The sequence below is a fragment of the Gossypium raimondii genome, chromosome 11 (genome assembly GCF_025698545.1).
Source record: "Gossypium raimondii isolate GPD5lz chromosome 11, ASM2569854v1, whole genome shotgun sequence".
Lineage (NCBI taxonomy): Eukaryota > Viridiplantae > Streptophyta > Magnoliopsida > Malvales > Malvaceae > Gossypium > Gossypium raimondii.
The window spans coordinates 1,576,403-1,595,207 of record NC_068575.1 but is presented as its reverse complement, the minus strand read 5'-3'; the positions used below and the strand labels follow the sequence as shown (position 1 = coordinate 1,595,207).

Genomic DNA, 18,805 nt, shown 5'->3' with positions numbered 1-18,805 from the left:
ATATTTCTCACAACTTTATCGCCAAAATATAGCAAACACCAATACTCAAAATTTTTGAATCCCAAATATTTACAGTATTTAGCATATAGAAAACAAAATTCCGAAATTAAATAATAATTTTTATGATTTTACCATTTTAATAGTTTATATCTTTATAAAATTTAAAAGATTAAATCAGATTTTATCATATTTAGGGAGTAAAGTGTAATTTTATATTTACTAATTTAAAATTTTAAAATATTCAAAGAGCTTAAATGAAAAATTTTTATTTTAGAGGACCATGCCAACCCCTAGCTACACCGAGATTGATTGTAGCTATATTGTTAATTGATTTACTATTTTACTATTTATACTATTATTTAAGCTTATGACTAGTTGATGTCACGAGTTAATAAAGTACCAACTTGGTTAAAGAAAATATGAAAATGTCACTCTAGTCTTTTATTAAAAATAAAAATAAAAATATGTGCATATAATGAGATTTTGAACCCATATCAATTACATTAATAGAATTATTAATTTACCACTCAACTAAAACTTTAATATTTTTATACATTTTAATTTTATTGTGCACACTTTATTGTTAATTAATTTCAAACATTATGCTTTAATTATTTATTGTATGTTATATTCAAACGCACACTTATATTCTAAATATATGATTCTCAAATATACATGTGTGATAAGTATACTAATTGTAACCTATCTTACTAATTGTTGTACTAATTTATGATTTGCTTTCTTACTAGCTAGATCTGTTAGCCAAACTCAAATTACCTTCCTTTTAGATCAATTAATTGACTTAAACCTAACTCAATTACATTTCTTTCTAGAGTGATTAACCAAAATAATCGACCGAACCGATTAAACGAGATTGTTTCTATTATTATATTTATGAAATCGTGATCGTTTAGTTATTGGTATTTTTTGTTGGGGTTAGCTTAATTTAATTTTCAATTTTTCTAAACTAAAATTTACATCTAGATTTGATGATGATTGCTTGTCCACAGTCCATGGGTTTCAATTATACCAACCTATTCAATCTTCTTTTTTCCCTAATGCATGTGAGGTCTCTTTTTCTTTTCCTTAGCAAAGTATTTAGGGTCTCTCTTTTTTTTCAAAGTAATCTTTATCTTTAATAAAATAATTTAAAAACCCTAATCACTTTCCCATAATTGATGGAACTTACAAGTATAATTAACAAAAAAAAAAATACAATTACAAATACTTTATGTCTGGCCAACTAGCTAGAATCAACTTAGTATATAATACAAAAAGATTAAAATCTAATCAAATACAAACAAATAACATTACGAGTGAAATATAGGAAAGAACTCACACATGATATTTACATATTATGAAACTCAAATTTGGGCACTCGAGGCCCAACTTTGCCAACACCAACAAACCTCATTGGCTCATAAGTAAATATTTTAATGTATAGCTAATTCATTACTGAATCAGTACTCTAGAAATTAGTTATTCTTGAGTTGAAAGATTAGTATGTATGACAAATTTATATAGTTTTAGAGAAGAAGATGGAAGATGGCCAAATAGAAAGGACCATTGCAAGGATGATAGTGAAGTTCCAGTTCCTACTCAATTTCTGGTATTAAAGATGATAGACAATGTGGAAGGGAAACTATTGAACAGGTCATATTGAAGAAATAGCAGGGTGATTATAACCAAAGTGTATTAAGGGTGGGACCTTGGCTTTTGAATTTTGATGAAATCTCTCTGCCATTTCTGAAATTCCAATTTTCCTTTAAGGAAAACGATGACGACGATGCCAATCTAATTCCCATTCAATTAAACCCTGATCTCGATCACAATGCCATCTAATGCCCATATATCAATTTATTATTTCCATTCACTTTAAAGCCTATTGTAGTTTTGGTTCAATTTAATATTGCCATTAAACATCATGATTAATTGACACAATTAATATAGCAACCACACACATGTCCTACTTTCTTTTTGGGTTGAAAACATCACTGTAAATGCAAAAGGAGAGAAGGTGAAGCCTTTCAAATTCTCCACATGCCAAATGGTGCTGACATGTCAGATGGGCTGATGTGGCATACTATGTTAGAAAAATTATAAAAATATTTTAAAATTAATAAAACATATAAATACATCTAGAATGAATTTATCCAAATTCAAATGAATTTGGACAAAAGAATATAGCCTTTATACCAAAGCAATTAGTTTTATATTAGAGGTATTAGAGTTTAGGTTCTATTTTGTTAATCTACTCATACATGTTATCTATTATGTTAATTTTGTCTCAAATTCGAAAATAATTGGTGCTTAAAATGATTCAAACCCAAGATGACATAAATTTGAGATGACCTTATTTGAAAAACTTGAATGGCAAACTCAAATGGTCATAACCCAAAATAGCTCAAACATGAAACAACTTAAACCCAAAATTGACCCGAACCATAATGACTCTCTATTTATAGCATTAACAAAAAGGAAAAATAGTAAATATGCAAGGGCAAAAGAGTAAAAACCGTAGGGTTGCCCCTTCCGCGCAACAGTAAAATATATATTTTGTTGCCAAATTTTTTGCAACCGTCAAAAATTGAAAAATATTTTAAAGAAATTATTTTCTGGAAAATAATATTGATTAAAATTAGAGATAAATTATGGATGAAAATATTGAATTATTTCAAATGATGAAGAGCAACTTTAATAATGTAGAGGGACTGGATTGGTGTACCGAGGATGATGCTTTGAAGGCTACTCTCAGAAGAGTCGATCTGTAGCTCAAGTGGTACCATACACCTCAACAATTGACCTATATTCAATAGATTAAGGGTTTGAATCTCATCAAGGGTGAGACTCTCATGTCGCCTCTTAGTGGTGATCACAAGTCCACATACGGTTAAGGCACCCCTTTTTGTGAGTAGTACATGGCTCTCCACGGAGTGGGGGACAAAACCCTCTCACAGGGGACAATACCTTCTGTTGTTGAGAGACTGGATCGGCATCCCCAAAGACGACACTTCAAAGACTTCTCTCGAATAAGCCGTCCCCATTAACAAATAAATAATTACTCTACACAACCGTATTCTATCTTTTAAAATTATTATTTTGTCCCTTAAGATATCCATTAATCTTTTTATGTATTTCTAATATACATGCTATATATATAGTAAAATGATATATATAATCTACACTAAATATGAGAAGATTATAAATATAATAATCTATAATTATTATTTATTTATGCCTTTTTCCAACTACGTCGCTCTGATTTTTTTTTAATTTCTTTTTCATTTTTGATCAGTCCTATTTTATGCAAATTCAGATGTGTATATGAAGATATAAATTCATATATTATTTATCAGTCACATTCAAATTCAATTAACATAAACTTGAAGATTCATTTCTAACTCATTAGTTATTATTTGTAATTTCCTCTTCATTTTCTTTCCCATTTTCGATTGTGTAACACGCATGTATCTGGATGAAAAACAGCTTAGTTGAAATGACAAAGTTAAGACTTTGAAGATATGAGTATCCTAATAATTTATTTTGGATTTAAACTATCTTTTTATAGATTTTATATAAACACATAAATAAAAAGACAAAAAGCAAACTCATAATATTATTTGTACCTTTTAAATAGAAGCCACTTTTTTAAGTTATTTTTAACTAAATTGATCTTTAGTTAAACTTGTGACTCCAACTCAATTAGATAATTAAATATAGTATAAATAACAAAAAATGGAATTGAAATTGACATACACGTATGTTGTGTGTAGCCTTAAATACTCCTCTTTCATGGTGTTCACCTCAATTCAGGGGCGGAGCTTTAAAAAAAATCAGAGGAGGTTGAAATAAAGTTGTATATTTTTACGATGCAAAAATGAAATTTTCCTATTTTAATAACTTATATCTTTATAATTTTTAAAGGATTATATCATTTTTTTCTCATTCTTGAGGGGGTCAAAGTATAATTTTGCCACATACTAATTTAAAAAATTTTAAATTATAAAAGAACTAAAGGTGAAATTTTCCAATTTAGGGGGGATCGGGCCCCCTGCCAGCCCCCTTGGCTCCACCCCTGCCTCAATTCCTTGCAACTTCTGCTTATTTAACAAAAAAAAAATTAGAAATGTAATTATTATTGTCGACTGAGTCTTAACTCAGTTGGTATCAACAATATTAAAAAAAATTTTGGAACATGCTTTTTCATTTAAGATATAAATTAAAATATAATAAAAAAAACTCACTCACCTCATTATCATAGAAAAATCTTCACTCGCCTTTCAACTTTTTTTTTATTGAAAAAACCCCTCATCCTTCGACTTCTTTTTTACTTCTTAATTTTGAATTTATTGAATGATGAATTTTTATTTGTGAAGTTTATTAATCAATATTTTATATAATTGATAAATATTTTATATTTAAATTTTATTTATATATTAAATATTTTAAAAATATCGATAACTTCGAAATAGTACATGAAATAAACTAGTACTAATACGTACCGATTTTCATAGAAAAGTGGTGCATCCACCAATGTGGTAATGGCTACCTTGAAAGCAACTATGTGGCATACTTGTTTGCAAATAAATGGGTTAAACCATGCTGAGTTAGTATTGTGGGTAGCTATACACATAAAATAAAATAAAATACCTCGCCAATAATTATCCCCAAACTTGGAGCAATTTTCTAAATGCACATCAGCTATACACTTTCCGCGTTTTGAGAAATACCTGGCAATAATAAATAACAAGTGACCAACAATCTCAAAATGTCAAAAACAATACTTTATTTAAAGCATCCTAGCCTCTTATCAATCATCAATGGAGACCTAAGACAGATTCAAGATTTGTTTAGATAGAAATAGTTGATACTAAAAGCATTAGAAACCAAACTTACCACGTTGTGCGGTTGTTGTGCCCATGAGCTGGTATTGCCCTCTTTGGATGCCCACCATTCAAGGGTTTATCACCCAAAGGTACGTACACCTCCCCAGTGGTACTATTTGGCCTTTTATCTGCCACCAATTTCATGGTTCCCAAAGCTGAACGAAAGTACAAGGCTAAATAAATAACATATTTGGCTCCTCGACTACAACTATATACCAAGCACCAAAATATGCTCCAACACAGGCAAGGAATGTCAGAACAACAAATTCTCCATATAACCTATACTTACCCTATCATAAACATTGATAACATCACAGTTGAAGCCTTTCAAAGCAGGGGAAATTCATAAAAAGATTGACAGAAAATATGCCTATCTACCCGACCGGAAAGCTGAAAAGCAACATTAAAAAAGAGCTGCAATGAAACTAGTTCCAAACTTCTACGTATATATATCATTTGATTCATTTAACTCGTACCACAAAGTCAAAAGCAAAAGAGTCGAGATATAGTGAGTCACTTAGTCACTGCTATTTTTGGCTAGAAAATAAAGTATTTTGTACCTCTAAGTAAAAGCGAAATAAATAAAGTCACATAGTCAATCACTTACACAGTGAGTTTGTTTTTGTCGCTCAATCCACATGACCAAAGAAGCAATTCCTCATCCAAGTGAATTGATGCAGCCTTTGAATTGGTTCATGATCTGAGAAATTCGAAAAACTAAGGACATCTTTGAGATTGGACAGAACAATATTTTGGGAACTCTGCTGTCTTACATGTGTTAAATTGAGCTCTCTAATGCCATGTTGTAACGTGTCCTGTATCCCTGCATTAATCCTGGAAGGATCAAACTATCACGTAAAAGACTTGTTCTTAAAAACCATTGGTTAATAGTACTACGAAATGTCAAATATTTTGAACTAAAATCCCATTCTCATATACCGAAATAGCTTAGAAATTAGAAGATGCAAATGAAAACAGAACATCTAATTTGCTGAATAAATGTTGCAGAGAATTGACTAACCGCTTTACTAAATAAATAAGCTGAAGCAGATGAGTTGAATTTGAAGCCGATTGCATACATCGCCCCTTGATGATAACCATATTAGAGATGGACAGCTTCTTATTACTAAGTGCTTAAGAAAACAAGTGTTGCTACTCATACTCTTATTATTATTTTCTTTTTCATCAACCAAATATTGCAAATTCACGCAATTCTCAATACTCAGCTCTTTTAAAGCAGGAGGAAAGTTACTCTCTGCAAAACAAACCAAGCCTGGACACTTTTCAAGTTCTATTGTCGTAATGAATGGGAAAATGGGAAAGCATGTAAGACGTTCGGTAGTCTATTGAGCCTTTCACAAGCCCTTATCTCCAGAGATTCAACACCTGGAATCTTGTCAAGTTGCAATATCTCCTCCTCCGTTTCCAAAGAGACCAATTGCAGACAATTCCTAATCGCGATGAAAGATGCCCAACTATGCTTAACCCATTTTGCGATGAAGATCCCAACTCCTTCCAACCATAGATGTTCAATGTTTCAGAGTTTGCAAATCTCAACATTATCCTCTCTGCTGAAATATTAAACTTTGAAATATTTGAAAGATACACGTATTTCAAAGAGGTAACCTTCTGTACAGACAAAGAACCTTCATCCACCAATTCTTCACACCCTTTATCGCTTAATTCACACAGCAAGGGAAAACTTGAAATTGAAACTAGCAGTCTCTTACACTCATAGATTTCAAGTCTCTGCAAGGATTGAAGGATGGTTGGCAACCTTCCCAACAATAGAGGACATTCTCTGATTGAAAGAAAACGAAGGCTGGGGAATTTCGATACTTGCCCATCATCTTCAGATAGGTCCCACTCCTCCCAATTCAGCATATTGCCAAAACGCAGAAACTCTAATGATGCAAAAGCATTTGATTGATTTTCTCCAAACAACTCAGCACCAATCTTGTGTACTTGACCCAAACCGCTAATTGAAAGATCTTTTAACAACAACAACCTTCCAATCGATGGTAGAGATTTGCAATTTTTACAGTTGTGAAGCTCCAATGACAACATATTCTTGAAGGAAGAATCTGCAATCCAAGTAGAGAATTTTGCACCACCATAATTCTGAATGACGAGTTGTTCAAGCTTTTTCGAAGGATGAAGCGAGTCTAACACCCATTCTTCAACTTTTTTTTTTCCTTGTATCTTTAGATAATGCAAGTTGACAAGATTTCCCATCTTTGAAGGTAGCCTTTGAAGCCTGGAACAATTTTTTTATAATAAAGTTTCCAAATGGTAGAGAGTGCACAAAAAATCGGGAAGGCATATGATAGGGGTCTGAGAAAAATTTAAGTAGCGAAGATGTTTTAAATTTTCAAAAACATCAGGCAACTCAGTGATCCAACTCAAAGCTACCACCCTTAAGTAGCCAAGTCTTGACAACAGATCAACCAAAACAACATTAGTTAAAAAAGGCACCCAGAATGACATCTTTAAATTTCCAAAATTTCATCCCATTTTAATTCTTTTTAAAATGTATATTATTTTTAATTGAATATTTTATTTTATTTTGTTGGTGAATTTTTTATTAAAATTTAAATATATCTTTTAATGTTACATTATAATATTATATATTTAATTTAATTTAATTTTATATAAATTACATTCTATACATATATGATAGAGTAGAAAATGATTTGGGCTTAGCCATTTTAATTTTGGAGCCCAAGCATGGCTCATTTTAAATAAGCTTAATTTTTTTTGTCTAAACTTATATTTCAAGCCTAGTTCTTTTATCTAAACCCTTTCATATTTTAAGCTCATTTAGAATGAGTCTATCTACAAAAGAAAAGCTTGTGAAAACCGCATAATTAGTAATTAGAAATTGTCACACATGTAAAAATATAATATATTATATATAAATTTAAATTTTAAAATAATATTTTATATATAAATTTTATATTTTGAGAAATAATAATATTTTAAAAAGATGGATAGAATTTTTTCTAATAATTAGAAATTAGTGAATAATAATGAGTAGTTTAGTTTTGAGAAAAAAAAAGAAATAGTTTTAATTGAGAAAATGAATTTATAAGAAATGTTGAAATGATGTAATCATCTCTATATTTAACAAAATAATAACATTAGATTTTTCATGCTTTTACCAATTGACTTTGTGTCACTCGATTTGATGTATCAAATTTAATTAGACATTTTATCATAGCATAAATAATTATCTTGTAATTATATGTATTTAAATTAACTTAGTTTTTAAATCCGTCACCAATCTTTATATTTTTCTCTCTTGTAATTATATTTTTACATAATTTTTTATAATATATGATATGATCATAAATTAAACCCTTAATTATAGTTATTAAGCTTGCATTTTTCCGTTAAAGTCAAGAAATTAATTTTTATTGGGAAACATTTTTATATTAGTTAATTATGAGAAATCATTTTATGTGAAAGTGTGTTAAACTAATTATATTATAGAAAAGTATATTTAATGATAGGCTCAATTTACATGTTTATTGTGCTTAAATTTGATAAATTCTTTAATGAGATATCACTAATTTTGGGTTTATTATTTGATTTTTGATTAGGTGCAAAAGCAAACTTAGAAAGTAAAAAAGTCAGAAATGCAAGTTGTCGTAAAAGTTTTGGGACATGATCTGTCCTTTTTTTGGTACAATAACATGACAAAACCCGAATAACAAACACGACTAACGTGCCTCAAACCCAAATCATATCTGGGATAGTGAACAACCTTAATCACAAAGCCATTATATAGGGTTCGGAAAAGAAAGAGAGTAGTTTTAATTTTTGGTTAGGATAATATTTTAATTTTCTAGTATTTTATCTTTTGATATATTTTTAGATAACACTTTAATGTTGGATTAGATTAAAGAATTTAAGTAGGATTAGGCATTTTGAGATTTATATATAGTCTAAAAGGGACAGCAATTCAATTGCTTTCTTTTCTTCTCCCTTTCTAATTCTGTTCTTTCTCTTGCACAATATTGTGCCGCCACGCCACCCTCCCCCCCTTTTTTTTCCCTTTCTTTTATTTGTTTATTTCTTTTATTTAATTTTTGTTGAACCCTCTACACTAGTATGCTTAATTTCATGAGTAATTAAAATTCCCATCTAGCTTTAAGTCAAGACTCAATTTGGGAGAGAGTCGTAAGATTCGAAATCGTACTTTAAAACCTTCATTTCAGTATTTGTTATTTTTCTGGTTTAGGAGATAGATACTATCGTCTCATAAGGTTGTTTTGGCACCAAATGAGTTCATTCCTTTGGTTTTAATAAAGAATCAATACTATCGATTGCCGTATTCGATCTACCAAAAAAACACATTGACGTGTCCAATTAAGTGGTTGATTTAAACAATACTTAAACAAATAACTACACGGATGGTGAGGACGAGTAAAAACTTTTAATATCATCCATATCTTTTATAGGTGGTGTATTGCTATGTAGTATACACTTAATGGGTTGGCCTATATGAGTGTGTAGAGAGGCCGCTTCTATGAGATCTTTGGCAATCTTTAGAGCACTCATAAAAACTAGGCACGTGCATGACCTATTAGCACACAATCGCATTGAAGAATGAATCATAAATATAATGTGATAAGTGAAAAAGTTAATTTGGAAATTAAATAATTAGTTCAAAAACTTATTTCATCAATTATTAAAGTAAATCATGTCTCATTTGTTAAAAATTCTGGTTCACAGTACAAATGACAATATGATTATTGCAATATATTGAAACACTCACTTATAAATTAAATCTTTGAAATATGTGGGAAATTATTGGAAGTTTTCATTTATTTCAAAGAACTACAAAAATCTCACATTGCTAAAAAAGATCTTGAGTCATTATTTATTAAGTCATTATACTTCTTTGAACTTAATAAGAATCAAATTGAGAGAGTAGACTCGTGCACATTCGAGCCTTTTTGTTTTGGACTTATTTTTATTGAAGTTTTGAGAGTTAAAGAAAAGTTAACTTGTAACACCTATATTTAATCATGCTAAATATAATTTAATCGATTGAAGCTATTTTTAATTAAGTCCAAATTCATTGAACTATTTTCAAACTAGTTTTAGCTAATTGAATCAACTTACCTTTGCTATATTAAGCCAATGAAATCCCTATAAATACCATGCATGGCAGTTTTCAAAGTTACTCATTAGCTTTCATCTTCTCATCTAAATTTCTTCTATATTCTCTTTAGAAAACCTTCCTCCTACAATCTCAATTGAGTGTTTAATTGGTCGGCTCTTTAGAAAAGCCTTCAAAGATAATGATATTCACGCTCATGATTCTAATTTTCTAAACCTCCGATTTCTTAAGAGAACATCAAGAGCAACAACCAGTCAAATTTTAAGCTCAATTAAATGAATTCACAAACTTATAGAGTTTATTATTATTATTTTAATTAGTATCAAAAGTTCTCAATTCAAGCTTGAATTATAAGTCAAATTTTAATTTTGTTATTCAAGCTTTATCTCAAATCAAGCTCAAGCTTTAAAAGTGAAATTTGATTGAACTTGAGTTAAATTTTGAGTATCGAATTTTAAATTAGCTCAAAATTTTCAAGTTAAGCTTTTGACTTGATTACATGGTTAGTGTAAATCTTACAAATGTAAAGTATAATATAATTATATAAATTTTGATACTATAATAATTTCAATTTTAAAATTTTAACACAACTATGGTCTAGAATGTCCCATTATCAAGAAGCTTAAAAATTAGAAGATGCAGATGAAAACAGAGCATTCAATTTGCTGAATAAATGTTGCAGAGAATTAAGTAACCGCTTTATTAAATCAAATAAGCTATAGCAAATCAGTTGAATTTAGCTTTCAGTGCCTGCAAAATTAAATACAAAATATATACGACTGATTGCTATTATCATCTTGTTCCTGAGGACAGTCAGATACATGGAACTAAAACAGCCAATGTTTAAAACGGTTTCATACCTTGATACAACATAAGGTATGTGGGAAATCGTGGACCACTCTCGTCCTTTACCCCTAAAAGTGGACATAATTAAAAAGGAAAACTTGTCTGTGATAGAAAATGAGGGGCTTTAATTAAATTACAACCAACCAGGATGAACTCTGTTTCTGGATTGAACTATTGGAATTGGTAATCAGTGACTTATTCACTAAGAACTAACTATTCTGTCACCTTATATTCTTCCTATAATTTCAGGTTTAATCCTGTTGAATTATACATTCAGTCCACTGCAATATGAACCCGTGAAAACCACACTAAATGAAACTGATTGTTTAAGGATCCCATTCATATGATGCAGCACTGCAATGGGTGATTAAACTGACTGTTTAATCCTGTTTCTGTACACTACGCTTCTTCAAAATCATGCCTAGCCGAACTCTCTGACATTGTGGACCGCAAGCGCACTCAAGGACATATTGTTCTTCCCATCTTTTACCATGTTGATCCCTCTGAGGTTCAGCATCTTAGTGGGAGTATCAAGACATACTTTGATGACCATGAATCAAAGAGGCCTGTTGATGAAGTGAAGCGATGGAAAACTGCCTTTGTTGAAGTCTGTAAATTAATTGGGTGGCATATAGGTGGAAAATTCGACAAGCATCTATATAGTTTCTTTTCATTTTCTTATATATTTAACTTTCTTTTTTTTTTTTGGTTTATTTGCTAAGCTTGAATTCGAGTACATTAAAGATATTGTTGAATATGTTATAAAAAGAAGATGACAAATAGCGAGTCTAAAAGTGCTTCTTAAGAATTTGTTGGAATAGATGATCAATGAAGGATGATTTTGAGGCCAACTAAGGAAGAAGACAACTTTCCACATTTTGGAAAAGACCTAGCCATAATAAATAACATATGAGCAACATTTTCTCAATCTCAAAATGTAAAAAGCAATACTGTAATATCCTTTGAAGTTTGTTCGAAGAACATTAGAATGCTAATCATTAGAGTTTCAACTTAAGATTGAGCACAAAAAATATTGAAAAGTTTCAGGTACTAGGTGTATTTTGAAAGAGTTGCTCCTATGGCATTTTCTCACCATTCTTTTTCTTCCATGGATCCAAATGCCTGTAAAAGAAAAACAAGGAATAAAAAAGCATATCTACAACTCCAACAGAAGAGGGGAATACCGGAAGAACAACCTCTACTTACCCTATCATAAACACTGATAACATCACTGTTGAAGCCTTCCAAAGCAGGGAATCTTCATGTAAAGAATGATTGAAAACCCGCTGTGACACATTTAGCTTTGAAGCTTCAGATAGCTAGCCTGTCAAAATGATCAAATAACATATCACAACTACCATACATGTGGTCTGAGCATGAGAAAATGAGGGATGCTCTGAAAATTTGGTGATGATCCATCCCATCCATAATCACAACGATTGCGCTCAACCGATGCATCAAGAAGAGAAGTGCACACATAAAAGTACAAATACCGAGGAAAGCCAACTAAACATCCTTCAATAGTACAATGAAATGTCAAATGTTTTTAACTAAATCCCATTCCCATATACATAAGGCATAACAATTGCAGTTGAGCGATTGCTCCAAGCCCATGCCATATAGTACAAAGCAAAGGATCCTTAAGGACGAGGACGATATAAGAGTTAATCAAACATATACGCAAAAAAAAGCTTAGAAATCAAAAGCTGCCGATGAAAACAGAACATTCAAATTGCTTAATAAATGTTGCCGATGAAAAATATATGAATATACGCATAAATTTAGTATTGCCATTAAATATCATGAGCACTGCACAAATTTAAAGAAAAAAAATTCTCTACATTTCCATTTTATTTGACATATCTAGATTTGTAATTTGAAACTTTGTTCTTATTCACTTGAATTAAAATTTGATCTAATCTGATTTTATCATTAAAAAGAGCCAACAGCCTAAATCTTAATTGAGACGAATAAAAGCCTAATCATGTGGTTTTGTGAGAAACTAACACTAGGGTAATCTAAAATTAAACGCCTGATGATCTCTCGACTCTTTTAGCTTCTTGCTAGGGAATTAGATTACTCTCACACACTAACACACACATTTCCCCTAAGGTAGCTACGCTAGTTTTCTTGACTTCCCCTCTTAATCACAGCTCTCATTTCTAGTGATTTTATCCCTACAGATTGATCGACCAATCATGCTAAATCGCTAAATAAAATATCATGCTGGCTGTGTGAAAAGAAAATATAACAAGAGAACACAATGTGGTTCGGGAATATTATTCCTTAGAACAACAGGCAGAACCAAGAATGAAAATTACATCATAAAATAAAATACCTCACCATAATAACCATTCACAAACTTTGAGCAAGGTTCTAAAAGGTCATCGACGGTAGACTTTGCAACTCTGGTACCATTTGGCTTTTAACCCCCCATCAAATTTTGTGGTTCTCAAAGCTGAGTGAATGTAGAAGGCTAAATAAATAACATATTTGGCTCCTTCACTTCTTTTTATGAAGGTTTCCTTGAAGTGCCCTATAAGAGTATGATAATGCTAATCATTAGAGTCTCGGTTTATAGATTAAACAAAAAATGAAAAGTTTCAAGTAGCATTGGTATTATGAAAGGGTTAATTCAAGGCCATTTTCTCACCAATTTTTCTACCTTGATTCCACACAATCCACATGATCAAAAATGTAAATTCTCATCAAGTGAATTGATGCAGCTCAAAAGTAGCCTTCTAATGATTTCGTTGTGTTAATGCCTAAATTGAGCTCTCTAATGCCATGCCGTGGTGTGTAGTGTATCCTTCCTGTAAGGATCAATACCATGTTCATAGTGGTTATGAAATCTGTTGACACTGATATCCTTATATCAATACCATGTTCATAGTGGTTATGAAATCTGTTGACACTGATATCCTTACTCAATAACCACGAAGATCTATAAACTATTACGTAAATACTTGTTCTTCTAGAACACCTTTGGGTAATATTTGACATAGATATGTAAAACAGTTTATAAAATTTTGCATGTATTTAAAAGATCATATCTTTTATACTCGTCAAGGTGAAACTAAGAAACATGATTTAAATAGTTCACTCGCACTCACTTTTAAAGGTGGATTCTTGAGGTTTTAGCTAAAGTTAAAAAAAGCTTGAGTTCAATTTAACAACTAGGACTCGAAGCTTGACTCAAGTTAGATCAAGTTTCAGTTTCAATGTAGAGCTCGATTTTGATATAAAAATTTACTTAAGTTCGTTATATTAGATTCGTTTACCAAATAAAATGAAAAAAAAGGGTCAAATTCTATTATTAATTCTTACACTATGTATAAGTCATGGATTTAGTTTATGTATTTTAATTTGGTTATTTTAGTCACTATACTTTTTAAAATTTAAAATTTCAATCTTCATCAAACAGTAACTATTAAATTTATTAAGTTAAACTATACTATTTTAAAAATATGATATAAAAATTATATTATCATATTAACTTGTTATTTTCATATAATACTCATAAAAGGTCACATTATTTTAGTTAATGAATTTAACTACTATCGTTTGAGTCAATATTGAAATATCAAATTTGAAAAGCATAAAGACTAAAACGATCAAATTGACGACCAAATTAAAGTACATGAACTAAACTTACAACTTATGCGTAATATAAGGACTAATAGTGAAATTTGACCAAAAGAAAACATGAAATGAAACATGCATACATACGTACCCTAAGTGCAAGGAAGTGTCTGAGAGATGGTTGTCATCATCTGATGCACTATTATTATCATCAGCCTTTGAATTATTTGGTGAATGTTCAAGTCTTCTTTCCAGCAATGGATTCAATTCTAGTATATTCGAGCTCCTTTTTTGTCTCAATTCCTCAACCTTAAAACCACATTCAATAATCAACAAAATACAATATTACACACTCCAAAATCTTAATATTATATATAAGCTAAACTACACTACTAATCACCCAATTATCGGTAAGTTTATTTTTTGATTACCCAATTATAAAAAGTTACAAAATTGTCATGATTTTGTCCTTTTTGTCATCCGTTATTAAATGGCTAATGGCTAATGGAAAGATTACGTGGCAGGTTTTAAAATTGGCATTATAGCGATTTTAACCCTCAACATTTATACATTGTGTCGATTTAGTCTTGACTCTAAAAAGTTTATCTCTCAACATTTACATGTAGTGTAATTTAGTGTTTTTTACAATTTTTTTGTGTGACCTTTTAACAGCTTAAAAGCTAAAAAATAAATTTATCCAGCTCAATTTTATCAAAATATATTAAATTAACACTCAATGTCACAAAAAAAGCAAAACTGCAAAAAGACTAAATTATAGAATGTGTAAATGTTGAGAGTTAAATTTTTAGAATGAAGACTAAATTGACACAGTAGAAATGTTGAGAGTTAAAATTGCTATTATACTAATTTTAAAAGCCATTAAATTATCTTTCTGTTAGTGATTTAACTGTTGGTGACAAATAGTTTACTCTTATATATATATATATGTAAATACATGTGTGCATGTGTGTAGCAGTTGATTATACGTTTGACCTACGTACCTGTTTGCGTAGATCTTCATTCTCCATTATAGTCTTCTGTTCCTGAAAATATACAAATATTAAACCAGAAATCATTAGCATTAAATGTTAATTACAATTATTTCAAAAGTAAAATGTACCTGTAATCTAGATCTTTTAAGCTGCTCCATTAGAATTTACTCCTACAACAATAAAACTTCAGTTTCTAGAGCTCACAATTAGGCTCCTAATGAAATTATTTTAAGTTTGTGTTTGTAGGAGAGTTACTAAATATACTTAAATTATGTTTGTTTGGAGTTAATATTGATTAAAATTAGAGATAATTTATGGACGAAAATATTAATTTATTTCAAATGATGAAGCATAGCAACTTTAATAATGTTGAGGGATTGGATCGGCGCATCCGAGAATGATACTTTGAAGATTTCTCTCGGAAGAACTGATCTGTAGTCAAGTGGTACCATATACCTCAACAATTGACCTATATTCAATAAGTTAGGGGTTCGAATCTCACCAAGGGCAAGACGCTCAAGTCGCCTATTGGTGGGTGGTTGTACATCCATGTACGGTTAAAAACTAATATATATAAGTTTTATAGACCGTTACAAACTAATATACACTCATATAAGTCGATATTAACTAAAACAGATCAAAACACAATGAAATTTTAACTGAAACGAAACTTAAACTACTTTATATTAATTCAATATTGAGAGGATAGCCAATTATTAAGAAAAGAAAAATAATGGAAATTAATCAAATTATAGGTCAACTTACTTTCATGCTTACAAAAAAAAATTGCTAAAATTAAAAATTGAAAAAACCCAGATTTCGATTATTAAAAATCATCTATAATATATATAAGTATTATACTATATGATATACCTAGTGCTGGACCATTGATAGACCTTGCCGGTGCTTGAAAAAATAATAACCCCAACCTCTGCATCACATAAAATGGACAATTCTTTAGCTTTCTTCAACAACCCATTTCGCCTCTTTGAAAACGTTACTTGCCTGCTATTCAAATTTTCTATCTTTTTTATTTCAATTTTCCCTCTACCCATCTCAAAATTTTCTTCATTCCTTTACTTTTCCCGGAAATTTTTAAAAGAAAAGATAAACCCCAGATATTTTTTTTCTTAAATTTTGAAAAAAACCAAAGGTTTTTATAACAACAAACAGATCAAAGAAAATAAGGCAAAAATTTAGGGATTGTAAAAGGATTCTTTTTAAGAGAAAAGAAAATAAGTAAGTAATGTTTATATATAACAATTGTTTTCTTAAATGGAAATGGAAATGGAAAATGATATGGAAAAAGAAGATATGTGACCAAAATTAGGGTGAAATCTTGAAAGGTGACAGATTTGATACTATATCTAGCATTTATCCAACTATGGAAACTCTATTTATTATAGCTTTAGTTTCTTTTTCTTTTTCTTTCTATTTTCTTAATTTCTCTACCTTTTTACTCTGCTGTTTTTGGCACTTCAACTCAAAATGGATTTTATTTTTGCTTTGGGTTTCTTTTTCAAATATAAAAAGTGGTTTTTAATTATTTATAGATTATTAATGTGTTTTAACAATTTTTGTTAGTGAATATTGATTTTTTTTTTTTGTGAATTACAATAGGAGGGCAAAGCCCTAATAACAACACGACTAGAGCGATTCGAATTTAGGCCACACCTGAGACGTTGAACACAAGTATTTCACGAGGACATATAACACATGTTTTTTAAATTCATGGCTAAAATAATAATAAAAACCTCTTTATTTTATTGTATTCAAATAATAAAAAAAACCATGGTTTTAGTCGTATCGGCCGGTGCCGCCGTTCTACTATTATAGCGCAACAAGCATCACCCTTTTCCATCCTAATGAAAATTTTGGTTTGTACCATTCACATTGACCAGAACACGGTACACCTGCTGCATAAATAATGTTAAAAAATATAAAACTTTTAACTATTTTCTATTAGACTAAATATTTAATTGAAATGTATTGACCAATAAAAAATATTACACTAGAAAGTAAAGTTTAACCTTTAAAACTTTTTAGAGCATACTTTTTCTTTTAAAATATAAAATTAAAATTAATAAAAAAAACTCACTCACCTCGTTATCATAGAAAAATATTCACTCGTCCTTCAGCTTTTTTTATTGAAAAACCCCTCATCCTTCGATTTCTTTTTTTCTTCTTAATTTTGAATTTATTGAATGATGAGTTTTACTTGTGGAGTTTATTAATCAATATTTTATATAATTGATGAATAGTTTTATATTAAAAATTTATTTATAATAATTTATTTGATATTTGTATATTTATTTATATAAATATATTAAATATTTTTAAAAATATCGATAAATTCAAAATGGTACATAAAATAGACTAGTACCAATCCATACCGATTCTCATAGAAAAGAGGTTTTCTGCTTAAAATATTTGAAACACACAAACTTTTAAAGGAGGTAACCTTCTGTACCGACAAAGAACCTTCATCCACCAATTCTTCACACCCTTCAACCCATATTTTACGCAGCAAGGGAAAACAAGAAATTGAAACTACCAGTCTCTTACAGTTGTAGATTTCAAGCGTCCGCAAGGATTGAAGGATGGTTGGCAACCTTCCCAGCAATAGAGGACATTTTCTGATTGAAAGAAAACGAAGGCTGGGGAATTTCGATACTTGCTCATCATCTTCACATAGGTCCCACTCCTCCCAATTCAGCATATTGCCAAAACGCAGAGACTCTAATGATGCAAAAGTATTTGATTGATTTTCTCCAAACATCTCAGCACCAATCTTGTGTACTTGATCCAAACCACTAATTGAAAGATCTTTTAACAACAACAACCTTCCAATCGATGGTAGAGATTTGCAATTTTTACAGTCGTGAAGCTCCAATGACAACATATTTTTGAAGGAAGGATCTGCAATCCAAGTAGAGAATTTTGCACCACCATAATTCTCAATGACGAGTTGCTCAAGCTTTTTTGGAGGACAAAGAGAGTCCAACACCCATTCTTCAACTTCTTTATTCCTTGAAGCATTTTCAAACTTTTTCCTCCAATGCAATACCAGTCGATCAATCCCCTGCTTCTCATATAACTTGCTTTCCCCTGCATCTTCACCATTAACATTCTCCAACCCAGAAAGACGGAAATCACCTTCGAGGTTTGACAAATATTTCAAACCTCTAATATAACTACCATCACCTTCCCCTATTATAAAATCAGTTAAACTTTGAAGATTCGTTAGCTTATCAATTCTAAAAGGAATCCTTTCTATTGAGTTCGCACCTCTGATATCAAGATAATGCAAGTTGACAAGATTTCCCATCTTTGAAGGTAACCTTTGAAGCTTGTAACACCACCTTAATAAT

At 30.4% G+C, this 18,805-nt stretch overlaps 2 protein-coding genes across 4 annotated transcripts in view; both read right to left on the bottom strand.

Annotated features, from left to right (window-relative positions):
• Nucleotides 1-18,805, bottom strand: part of LOC128034697 (putative disease resistance RPP13-like protein 1) — a 75,400-nt gene that overhangs the window by 46,704 nt on the left and 9,891 nt on the right. The gene's annotated exons all lie outside the window — the stretch shown is intronic.
• Nucleotides 6,252-18,762, bottom strand: LOC105761660 (uncharacterized). Its single transcript, XM_052624573.1, has 6 exons — nucleotides 17,896-18,762; nucleotides 15,444-15,485; nucleotides 14,594-14,751; nucleotides 12,067-12,118; nucleotides 11,954-11,982; nucleotides 6,252-7,143 (listed from the first exon to the last, which is right to left on the bottom strand). The coding sequence occupies exons 1-6, from the start codon at nucleotides 18,760-18,762 to the stop codon at nucleotides 6,252-6,254; spliced, it is 2,040 nt and encodes a 679-aa protein (XP_052480533.1).